This window comes from Mustela nivalis, assembly GCF_964662115.1.
Source record: "Mustela nivalis genome assembly, chromosome: 7".
Taxonomy (NCBI): Eukaryota; Metazoa; Chordata; class Mammalia; order Carnivora; family Mustelidae; genus Mustela; species Mustela nivalis.
The window spans coordinates 56,699,194-56,711,954 of record NC_139026.1 but is presented as its reverse complement, the minus strand read 5'-3'; the positions used below and the strand labels follow the sequence as shown (position 1 = coordinate 56,711,954).

Sequence of the window (12,761 nt, the reverse complement as noted above, 5' to 3'; positions counted from 1 at the left end):
AAAGAAACATGCAGACCTGAGCCTATGCCAGGGGCTAGGCACCCAGGATGTGAATATCAATAAAATCGCGTCCCTGCTCTCCAGAGCTTGAAGTATGCGGGGAAGATAGACACACAGCAAATTATTATAATATGCACATAGTGGTCATGCTACAACATTATCTCCTTAATTCAAATGATCTTTGCAGCGAGTCATTCTAAAGGATTTCAAGCACAACGATGGCAATTTCACCGAGAAACAGAAGATAGAATTGAACAAGGTATGTGTCCCTTACTTGAAATTCTTAAGTGAGAAATAGCTTCACTCCATCTTTCCCGAGCACTCAAGTCCCCGGTGGATACAGATGCTATGGGGGATGCAGGGGAAAAAAAAAAAAAAAACAACCCTCAGACCAAGAAATGGGAGAGACTCTACTTCTCCTTGTTGAAAATTCTGCCAACAGAAGTTGAAGAATGGTGTCTACTGGTGTAAAACATACTAGAAATCTACTAGCATGTCCTTGAAAATGGCCCTGATATTATTAGAGCGTTGTCAAAGGTTCATCTTCCAGTCTCCTTGCTGATAAAAGAAAAACTGTTGAGGAAGACGTAGTATCCATGAGGAGTGTGCTGACATTCCAATATACCAGGAACAGTATGTCTTCCCAAAGACCTGAAGCACGGCGGGCATGTCTTATTAGCGTATTAATTCTTACAGTGGCCCTGGTCTCTGACTGACTTGCTTTAATTAAACACATTATCTTAGTTGCTTCAGATTGACTATTACAACCTCACCAAGTTCTACGGCACAGTGAAGCTTGATACCATGATCTACGGGGTGATCGAATACTGCGAGAGAGGATCCCTCCGGGTAAGAACCGTGATCATTTCCAGTTTCCTAACTGGCCAGCCATATGGGAAAAACAGTATTGAGTAGAAATGTTAAATTGTTTACCCAGTGAAAGAATATCAGAGAATTATTAGGAAAAAGTGGTAGGTCCATATGCTTTCCAATTAGATCACTTAGACTCTCTCAACCAGTCTTATTACATCTTTACCAAAATACAAAACACAAAAACCAAGCCAAAAATAGGAGTGTAGATTGAAAAGCCAGAGAACAGATGTGGGAAAGTGAGTGAGTACCTCTAAATTCATTTTATTTTACTTACAAACTTGCTTTTGTATTAAGAGAAAAATGGATAGTCATTATGATAGCATCAGATAAGCACCGGAGACTTGTCCATAAGTCCTGGTTCTGCTACAGGCTAAATTCCCACCTTTCTCTCCTTTGGGAGGGATTAAGGGTGGCCCAGCAGTTGGCAGATGTGGTCAGGTGTTCTGGCTGAGCAAGTCCAAAACAGAAAGAACAAGTAAGACAGGGCTGAACCAAGTTCTTGGGAAGAACAAAGCTTCAAGCTAGGAATATCAAATCGCTGGGTAGTCCAGAAGGGCAGGCACACATGAGAACCATTTACATACAAGAAACGAAGTCAGGTTTCAAGGAGAAACAGGACTGGAATGGGGAAATGGGCAGGAGCAGGAAGGAATCCAGGATAATTGGATCAAAGAGCATGGAAATATTTGCACGTCACCTTGAGCACCTTCTAGGCGTATGTTACAAGAGCTTTCAGTCTTCTAAATACCTTTGAGTAGAGTGACCATATAGTTTATCAGAATGCTTTGAGAAGGAAAGGGATACTATAGCAATTATGTTGGAACAGCAGATAAAAACTGTAACGGGATCCAAGCAAGCAAGGATGTGTGGTCACTGCCTTTGGGCTACATTCAGACATTTCTTAATTGTCTTAAAAATAACTTCATTGTCTGCCCTACAACAAAGCCATAATACTAAGAATCGGGGCAGCAGCAACTTCAAAGAGGTCCAAATAGTCACAATACAATATAATTTTTAAATAATAAAATTTTAAAATTAATTACTTAGAATTTTTTTAAATAAGCTTTGATTCAATTAAAAAAAAAAGAAGAGTAGCTTTCAAAATGTGTGGCATAAACTCAAAATTACCCTAAAGGAAAAAAATAATAGCCCTAAGTGCTATTTTCTCTTTAAAAAATAATCTATTCAATACAAAATTTAGAAGAATAACTATGGCCTAAGGAAAGGAAACTTACAAAGTTTAATTATTATTAAAAAGAATTTTAAATTACTTTCATGAGGTTTTTAAAATATAAAACATAAAAGCTTTGACATTGGCCCCAACAACTTCTTAATAGACACGTCTCCTGAGGCAAGGGAATCAAAAGCAAAAATAAACTATTGGGACTTCATCAAAATAAAAAGCTTCTGCACAGTGAAGGAAACAAGCAGCAAAACTAAAGGCAACCTATGGAATGGGAGAAGATATTTACAAATGACATCTTTGATAAAGGGCTAGTATCCAAAATCTATAAAGAACTTCTAAAACTCAACACCCAAAAACCTAATAATCCAGTTTTAAAATAGATTATTTTTAAAATAAGACTTTGTAGAGAATCAACTGATGGTTACCAGATGGGAGGTGGGTGGGGATGGGTTAAATGGGTGATGCGGATTAAGGAGTTTTGATGAGCACTGGGTGTTATATGTAAATGTTGAATCACTAAATTCTATACCTGAAACTAATATTACACTGTTTGTTAACTAATTAGAATTTAAATAAGAACTTTGACTGAAAAAAAGCCCATAAAAGCCTCTCCCACTTCTAATTAAAATTTTTAAACAAAAATACGTGAAAATGGGAATAAAAAATAAAACTATGAAAAAAAGGTATTTTCAGTTGTGAAAGATTACTTCATGACTATCTAAATTATGAAATCTTAAAAAAAAGAAAAATTTCAGAAGCAATATAAATAATCATGGAAATTTGACTCAAAAACTAAAAACTTTAGGACAATAATATTACAAGAGGATGTGAGGGCCATCTGGCTGTGACATCTGTCACCCCATTGATCACCAGGGTTGATTCAGCTGATCTGGCTGGCTAGACAGGTGTCCCCTTCCTTCCTTACCATTCCATGTGCATCCCTCCCAAAGCTGCACGCTCCATCAGAGAGGACAACAACCTTCCCCGATAAAGGAGAGGACCATCCTTCGGTCAAGGGTTTACAAATAGCTGCACTCCCCGGCTAGAACTGCCAAACAAATGAGGCGCTGCACATGACAGTCTACCTTTCTTTAACCAAAAAAAAAAAAAGATATAAGAAATTATAATTTCCATTATAGATAATACCAGATTCAACTTAATTATTTAAAACTTCAAAAAATAATTCTTGTTGTCCACATAAATACTATTCTAATGTTAAATGAAAAATGAACATCTTCTAAATTCATTTAATATTCAACAAGGCTAACATAAACTTGATGGTAAAATATGATTAAAGACTAACCACATTTATGAAATTAGGTGGAAAAGTTATAAATAAAATACTAGTAACTCTAAGCCAGTTGTGTATAAAAAGCATAATATTGTCAGATATGGTTAATTCTATGAAAGAAAAAATATTAATATAATACATCATTATCAAAAGGTCATGGAAAACTCATATGATCATTTTAATCAGTGCTGAAAATTATTATTTAAACTGATGCTGATATAAAATAAATATACATTCCTAATAATACCAGCTTCAGGTCTTTCAAAATTATAGAGCTTCCTTGATTTACAATGGGTTACATCCCCATAAAACCATCCTAAGTTGAAAATATCTCAAGTCAAAAATGCATTTAATACATCTAAACAACCAAACAGTGTAGCTTAGCCTGGCCAACCTTAAATGTGTTCAGAATGCTTACATTATTAGCCTATAGCTAGGCAAAGTCTTCGAATACAAAGCCTGTTCATGATAGAGTTGAATATCTCATGTAATGTACTGAACACTGTACTGAAAATGAGAAACGGGAGGGCTTTATGAGCAGAGAACGGTTGCAAGTGTATTAGTTATTTACCCCGTGACCAAGTGGCTGGCGCACTGCCCAGCATCATGAATCGCCAGCCCAGGGGAAATGATCCAGATTCAAAATCTGGAGTATGGTCTCTACTGGATACATACCACTTTTACGCCACTGTTACGAAGTAGAAGAATTGTAAGTTGAACCATTGTAAGTCAGGGACCATCTATAGAAATGTTATTCATAGGAGGGCTAGACCAAAACTGATTCATTTGATTTCTGTGAGATGAAATTTTAGAATACCAATTCACAGGGCTTAGTCAAGGGTTTCATTTGGCCTTTTAATCCCTAAAATGCCCAGTCAATATTTAGGTAGCATTTTTCGGCGCTCTGCCCTAAAGTAGGAAAAGACTATTACCTGAGCGGTCCTAGGCCCCCTTCTGACATTGCTAACTCTTGTTGGGAGCAGACAGCAGACCATTCTCCAGGAAGTCACTCCTTTGTGTCTTGAATCTCATAGCAAAGGCTGTGCCAATGCAAATTTTATAATTCCTTCCCTAACATAATCCCTTTAGGCTTCCATCCATGGCAAATCCCATCCGAAACTACTTTTATGAGAAAACAAATGGACCAGTCTCTCCCTAGATAAAGACAATATGCTTCCCGTCTCATAAATATACAACAACGCGTTGGCTAACCTTATTAGGAACAATTGATTCATCTAGGCAATACATAGTTATGAGCCATCTATTCATGCCAGACATTGGTCTAGATATTGTAGATACAGAGCAAAGATTATCACAGAGTTTACATTTTCATAGGAAGAAAAGATCATAAATAAAAATATAAAATATGTCAGGTGCTAAGGGAAAGAATTACTTTAGAGTCTGTCTGCTCCTAATTTCCCTCCCTTAGCCTGGCCTGGAACCCACAGCCAAGGCAGCCTTATCTGAAATGATTAATGACTTTGGCCCTTTCTTTGGAAATTATTGGTGCAGTGTCTGAGTTAAAACTAAAGGTCAGATGGAGCTATTGTTTGGCTGTTCGAGTTTTACTGTGAAGAATAATTACTATCTTTGCTAAAACCCTGTATCTTGATAGAACCATCATCGTATTAAAATGGTGAGTGCAAAATTCTAGGTGAAACAATGCATGCGAAATACAAGATCTCACTCTTATTGACAGGAGACCTGGTAAACGTAAAGAAAACTTAGGGCTGTAAGCTAATGGATGCAACTGGTCATAGAACATAAGCCTAAGGAAGGGATTCCTGAATAGCAATTCCTGGTTAAAACACACTAGTGGGATTTCAGTGAGCAAGACCCTGCAGCCCAGCCACCTGCAAATTGGACCGACAACCCACGTTCCAGGCGGTGTCTGCTCATTCCTTTATCCCTGGCAGGTAGAAGAACCAGGATTTGGGGTACTCGGGGTATCTCCTGCTCATTTCATTGCTGTGAGAGCCGCCCGATGTTTCATAGGGAAGAAAAGAAATACATTTTAAGAAACCCAGGGTGACAGAGTTTTTTCAGTTTGTTTCTGAGCCCCAGGTCCCCGTGAGTAGGTCATTATTAACCTCTAACCGTCTCTCCACAGTATCCCTCCTTGCGACAACTTCTTTTCTTTTTCTGTCATTCAGGAAGTTTTAAATGACACCATCTCCTACCCCGATGGTACATTCATGGATTGGGAGTTTAAGATCTCGGTCTTGTATGATATTGCTAAGGTAAGAGACCTGCAAACATGAAGTTTATGAAAATGAAAAAGGAAAACAGATCTAGCAGGCTTTCAACCTCTCTGAGCATTGGTTTCTTAACCTGTAAAATGATAATAAAAATAGAACCTATGTCAGAGTGTTGTTGTGAGGATTTTGTAAATAATGCATGTGCTTTGTATGATGCTTAGTACAAGTAAATGTTCTATACACAAGCTCTACTTTTTATGTTCATATTTTTTCTTCTCTGAGTTTGGGGCACTCATTTTCTTAGACTTCCTAGAAAGCAAAATCAATATTCAACTTTTTACAAGACTCTGTTAAGGGCAGGCAACCCTCTTGCACAAGGCAATAATGACTTTGAACGTGAATATTCCCAGATAAGATATGAAAAAGGAAGTGGATAGCAGTGACCAGGACCTCATTCAAGAATGAAGAAAAGTCCGTCCCAAGATTGAGCTGTTCGATACAGTCTTAAATCGCCTTAAAGTCATCTAGGATCAGAATCCATTTTTTAAAACATTATAGAATCCCCACCCTCTTTGCCACTTTTCATTCCTGAGATCCAGGCTGAAAACCAATTTCTGCAAGGACACATCTGGCCACCAGAGGGAAACACCGCAGCCGGAAAACCTAGGGTGGGGTGGAGGGGAGGACTTCCCCTTTCATAACTGAAAGAAACAGACTCTCTCAAAATAGAAAGAAACCAAATATATTTTAAAACATAACAAGCCTAGCTCATCCTTTCAGAAAGGCAAGGATGTATTATTCATATTTTTTTAACTGAAGTAGAAGACCAGAGATACACCCAGGATCACAAATGGAATACGTGGTCAGCAGAAACGCTTAAAAAAAAAAAATTAGGATCAACACTTTGTTTCATATTAGATGTAACCATTTAACCACAGTCTTTAGACAATGGCCTCTTAAGATGCAATGCTGAAGCAAATAGGAAGGCATTAGTATTTTTAAAGTAAAATTAATGGAACTAAATTTAAAATCTGGTCATGTGATTCTATCGGCATGCTGAAATGGTTTCAGAATGTCACTTCTTTCTTTAAATAATCAAGAAGCTGAAGAGTGTCCTATCTGTCTCCCTGTTATCCGAAAAATTACAGGGTATGTCATACCTGCACTCTAGTAAGACCGAAGTCCATGGCCGCCTGAAGTCCACCAACTGTGTGGTAGACAGTAGAATGGTGGTGAAGATCACTGATTTTGGCTGCAATTCCATTTTGCCTCCCAAAAAAGGTCTGTAATGAATGACATTTTTACTAGTTTCCCTGAAAAAAATTCTCACAAGTCCATGTAAGGGGTGTTGATGCTGGTCAGAAAATAAAGACCTGGAGCCACAGGAGGAAAGAGCTGGCTGGTCCTCCAACACTTCACCCTTGTCTGTTTCCAACAAGTCCTTCTTGAGCGGAGCAAACCCTCTCTGTGGGTTTCCTTCATCTGTGTGGTTCTTGATTATCAGGGAGGAAATCACCAAGAAATTACTGGCTGTGGAAGCAGAACTGGGTGAAAAAATAGACGAGGTTAGAGTCTTAAGAGACATAGAAATCAACCTCTTCCTTTGTAGGAGACAGAATTGAGGCTCCAAGAGCCCAAGATATTTGCCCAGGAAGATAGAATTCAAGGCTGAAGACCTATTTCCAAACTCTCATTCATTTATCTGTGATAATGATAAGAAATTATAATGATAAGGGGGAAAAACCCTCTTACTAGTAAAATTATTCTTACCTATCCCTTTCTGGGTTGTAATAAGCATCAAAAAAGTAACACAAAGCAAAGTGATTTGCAGTGTTTATAGGGTCTTTCATGTTGAATATTTATCCAGTTTTTACTATAACTCAGGGTCAAACAGCCTCAGAAATCTAGCACTCATATATAATGCCTTAAAATACCACCTAGATCCAAAACTTAAATTCTGTTTCTAATTTTCTTTGGCAATCCTTCAGTTTTCCCTTCATAAAAGAAAAATCATGGGGCACCTGGGCGGCTCAGTTGGTTAAGCGTACAACTCTTGAACTCAGCTCGGTTCTTTATCTCAGGGTCAGGAGTTCAAGCCCCACACTGGGCCCCACATTGGGCATGGAGCCCACTTAAAATAAATAAATGAAAATAAATTAATTTTAAAAAACAAGTAAGTGAAAGAAAAATTACAATTCTCTTAGTTCTTCAGTCACATCGAGCATGACATTGGACTCACTCCAGTAAATCCTTCATAAGTATCTACATGTGGAGGAACAAATCTCCTTCATTAGGGACTCACCACAACACAAAATCAGATGGATTGCTGGTCAGATGCTCTTCTCTTGAACACCAGCCAGTTATACCTACCTGTCTGTGCTGTTGGTTACCTGAAATGTTAACATGTAGATCTACTTGCCTTTCCTATGACCCCAAACCATTAGGATCAATCGTATAGGAATCACAAGTCACCTAAATTTAGGAGACATAAATTCAAAAAGGTAGTGAACATTTAGATGGCAAACCAAATGAGGAAAACCTGCTTCAGCTCAGGCGTGCCGCTGCACCTCACAACATGGGTCCATAGGTTCTTTTCATTGAAACTGCTGAAGACAGGAATCGCAAGAAGTTTAGAAGGAGCTAGCTAGGTGATCCTAGAAAATTTACATGGGATGGAGGAAAGTTAATGGTATGCCCTTATTGTTACTAAATAAGCTATGTAATAGGGTTCAAAACCCAAGTGTCTGTAGGAACCAAGCATGGAACACAGAAGCGCTTCACTGGTGTAAAGTGAACTACATGGGAAGTGTTCAGAAGTAGCAGGCACAAAATGTGAGAAAATCGTTTGCATTATTTTTTTTTTATGAGAAAAAGAGAGAGCACGAGTGGGGTGGGGGGTCAGAGGGAGAAGCAGACTCCTGGCTGAACGGGGAGCCTGACTCGGGTCTCGATCCCCAAACGCTGGGATCATAACCTGAGCCAAAGGCAAACACTTAACCAACTGAGCCACCCAGGCACCCAAATTGCATGAATTATTTTTTAAAGGATACCTTGGGAATCCAGGAAAACACATCTGTGAGCAATGGTGGATTTAGAGGCTGCCAATAGGTCCCATCTGCAAAATATCAGTGATAGGCTCTTTATTTAAATGTGTTTAAACATGCATTCATATATATTAAACATAATATTTTTACGACACAAAATATATAAATGCATTTTATATTTTACAATAAAAATATATAAATTTATATATTTTTTATTTATGAAGGTTTTCATAGATGTATGCCATATGTCCCAAAAGCTATTAAATCCTCAGCTGCTCATATTCTACCACTCTCATTCTACATATATTTCCCGACCACTTCCTGTACCCCAGGAGCTGCTCTAGGTAGGCTGGAGGGTTTTCGGCACTTTGATCCCAGAAGTTTTGGGGAAGACATTGCTACATGACCTCACCCAAATCCTGACATTTCATAGTCCACTTAAAAGGCAAGGGTGTGTGTCCCCCGCCCCACCACTGTCACCAGCATTAGCATAAACTCCCCCGAAGCTTGGGACATATAAATTCAAGGCCACTCGGATTCAGGGTACATGTTACAGAGACTTAAAGAACAAAAGTGGGTTGGAGACCCATGGGCCACTCATCTCCCTTGACTTTGCAATCTCAATGCTGAATGCACAGACCTGTGGACAGCCCCGGAGCACCTCCGCCAAGCCAACATCTCCCAGAAAGGAGACGTGTACAGCTACGGGATCATTGCCCAGGAGATCATCCTGCGGAGAGAAACCTTCTACACGTTGAGCTGCCGGGATCAGAATGGTAGGAGTCGGACTCATTCATCTGCGCTCTCAGGGAGCCTGCATTCCAGGCTGACCTCACCTCTTTGTGACCACAGCTCAGTCCCCTCATCTGCAGAATTGACGGCATATCTGCCCTACACGTAGCACAGGGCCTCAGAGGGGTCGACAGTGTGAATGTTAGAGCGCTCGGAAGAGTGTAACATGCCAGGTGTTGTCACTGGCAATATTATTATTGTCAGTTAAAGACTCTCTTTATAGTCCCCGCCCCCTTCCCTTCTGAGTCTAACAAAAGACATGTGTCTGTTTAACACCTGAACTAGATCACTCTCTAGTGGGACATAAGTGTTGCAGTTCCTACTGAGAGGAGATCTATAGTTTTTGTACATGTCCTTTCAGCCTGGGGGCAAATGCTTCCTCGCTTTCATCCAGTCCTTGCTTACTGAGCAATTACGTCCCGGGTCTTGACTCTCTGGAGGGTGGGTGTCTAAGGGATGGAGGGAGGGAGGGCTAGGGTCTCAGGGGAAACTGCTAAAGGTGGTATCTGAGTTACATTTTAAAGGCTTAGTAACCTTAACTTAAGCTAACCTCCCAAGTATAAGTGGGCATCGGACCCCTTTACCTGGTGGCACAGTCATCCTTTGGAATGCTGGCCTTGGCTCTGTGACCTTCACCCTGGGCACCCATGGCTGTGGGGCGGGGCGGGGACCAACTCAGTCTGGCTGCTGCTACTGTGTTTCACGCTGCATTCTTTCTTGTAATTTCAATTATTCTCATCCCATCAGAGAAGATTTTCAGAGTGGAGAATGCCTACGGAGTAAAGCCCTTCCGCCCAGATCTGTTCCTAGAAACGGCAGAGGAAAAAGAACTGGAAGTGAGTGCCTCCCCCTACACGAGTTTCTGGGCTGCTCTAACAAATTGCCAGCAACTCGGTGGGTTAAAACAACTGAGATTTATTGCCTAATAGTTCTGGAGGCCGGAGGTCTGAAATGGGTCATACTTCCTCCAGAAGCTCTAGAGGAGATTCCATTCCTTTCTTCTTTCAGGAGCTTCTGGGGGCTACTGACATTCCTTGGTATGTGGCCCCAACACTCCAATCTCTGCCTCCATGGTTACAATCTTATCTCTTCTTTGGTCTAATCTCCCTCCACTTCCCCCGTGGACAAGGATTCATGGGATTGCAGGTACCTCCCAAGATACTCCACAGTAAGGTTCCCATCTCAAGGCCCATTACTTCATCACATCTTCAAAAATCCTTGTTCCAAATAAGGTGATATTCACAGGCTCCAGAGGCCAGATCTGGGACATTCCCTTTGGGTACCATTATCAGCCTGCCACACTCCCCGTCCTTTCTCACCTCTCCCAACTCAAGAAAGAGCTGGCTCCTGAAACCCGTATCACATTCTCAATTTTTAGGACCTAAAAGATCAAGATATCCGTGTGACACCCTTATTAGGCTTGTAAATCCTACCTACTGATTTACAAATGGATATGTTAGCATCTAGAAACAGGATACATTCCAAGACCCCCAGTGGATGCCTGAAACCACGGATAACACTGAGTCCTATAAATACTGTTCTTTTTTTTCCCTACAAATACATACCTATGGTAAAGTTTAGTTTATAAATCAAGCAGAGTAAGAGATTAACAACAATAATGATAGAACAATTGTAACAATATAGTGAAACAGAAGGTATGTGACTATGGTCTCTCTCTCTCAAAAATATTCTTTTATACCGTACTCATCCTTCTTGTGTTGACGTGAGATGATAAAGTGACACATGATGAGACAGAGTGAAGTGAATGACACAGACATGGTGAGGTATTGTTAGGTTACTATTGACCCTGCTGGTAGGTCAGAAAGAGGGTCATCTGATTCCGGACCGTAGTTGACTCAGACACAGAAGAACTACTGGAAATCAGAATCTTCTGAGGCAGGGTCTGGGCATAAGAAACTGGAAACCTTCCTACATGATTCCCCATATAAACCCTTGTGGAAGAGCCTCCTATAAGAATCACTGCCACGTACCCACTAACCCCAACAATTTATTGTCCTTGGCAATAGAAACCTTGCAAATGTAAAGCATTTTGTCTCTCCCAATAATCTAGCCTGGTCCAAATCACATTTTTCATTAATTTAGGATGTGTGTATGTTTAACACCTGAACTAGACCACTCTAGTGGGAAAACAGCCATTTTGTAGTTCTTACTGAGAGATCTGTAGTTTTTGTCACATGTCCTTTCAGGGGGGAAATGCCTCCTTCCATTCATTCTATTAGAACAGTGAGGCAAGGTGGTGCAGGGGCGGGGGGGGGGGGGCAGGCCGGGCAGAGACAGACTCAGGGGAACTCAGAAATCTCATCCTCATTGTCAGAGCTGAATTATTTTGCAAATACTCCCTGCGTCAACTACTCCCATGGAGGGAAGGCAGTAGGATTGGATGCTGCCCCCTAAGCCAGACCACCCCTTCTTTCTTTCAGGTCTATCTACTCGTAAAAAACTGCTGGGAGGAAGATCCAGAGAAGAGACCAGATTTCAAGAAAATTGAGTCTACACTGGCCAAGATATTTGGGTATTATCGAAACTTTCAAATTTCCTTACTAATTTCAGATTTTTCTAATAAGAGTTGGCATTCAGTGGCACCTTAGATTGGAATGCCTATTCTAATGAAAAGTCTCAGGCCACAACACCGGTCTCAAAAAAATTACAAGGATGGCACCTGAGTGGCTCAGTCATTAAGTGTCTGCCTTCGGCTCAGGTCATGATCCCAGAGTCCTGGGATTGAGTCCCACATTGTGCTCCCTGCTCTGCATGGAGCCTGCTTCCCCCTCTCTCACTCCCCCTGCTTGTGTTCCCTCTTTTGCTGTCTCTCTCTCTCTGTGAAATAAATAACAAAATCTTTAAAAAAAAAAAATACAAGGAGATGGGGACAAACCATTTTCTCATGGAATAATCACTTGAAAAGTTAAATACTCGAGAGCAGCTCTTGCCTGATTAAAAAATAAATTCTGACTGATCATAAATATGTCTGTTAAAAATATAGTTCCCTGGGGCACCTGGGTGGCTCAGTTGGTTAGGCATCTGCCTTTGGCTCAGGTCTTTATCCCAGGGTCCTGGGATAAAGCCCTCCCCTCCCCCCAACCTGTCTGGCTCTGTGCTCAGAAATGTGTCTGCTTCTCCCTTTGCCTCTCCCCCCTACTCGTGTGCTCATGCTCTCTCTCATAAATAAGTAAAATCTTTAAATGTAAATAAGTTCCCTCACCCTTCTTCAGGTAATTGGTATTTAGAAGACCGGCATGAGTCCTATGAATCTGCAAAGCCATTGAATAATTCTTAAGCTCAAGAAGTTTCTTAAGATGTTAAAATCAGCAACTTTGACCTTTGATACTTAAGACTTATGCCCTGAATCAGATTAT

General features: G+C 40.4%; 1 protein-coding gene across 14 annotated transcripts in view; it reads left to right on the top strand.

Annotated features, from left to right (window-relative positions):
* GUCY2C (guanylate cyclase 2C) overlaps positions 1-12,761 on the top strand; it is a 124,013-nt gene that overhangs the window by 95,604 nt on the left and 15,648 nt on the right. For all 14 annotated transcript variants that reach the window (XM_082742345.1, XM_082742349.1, XM_082742342.1 and 11 more), the window contains 7 exons: positions 188-259; positions 745-849; positions 5,504-5,590; positions 6,697-6,829; positions 9,231-9,368; positions 10,132-10,220; positions 11,826-11,917. In XM_082742345.1, coding sequence (XP_082598471.1) covers positions 188-259; positions 745-849; positions 5,504-5,590; positions 6,697-6,829; positions 9,231-9,368; positions 10,132-10,220; positions 11,826-11,917 — 716 coding nt within the window. The remainder of the gene's footprint in view (positions 1-187; positions 260-744; positions 850-5,503; positions 5,591-6,696; positions 6,830-9,230; positions 9,369-10,131; positions 10,221-11,825; positions 11,918-12,761) is intronic.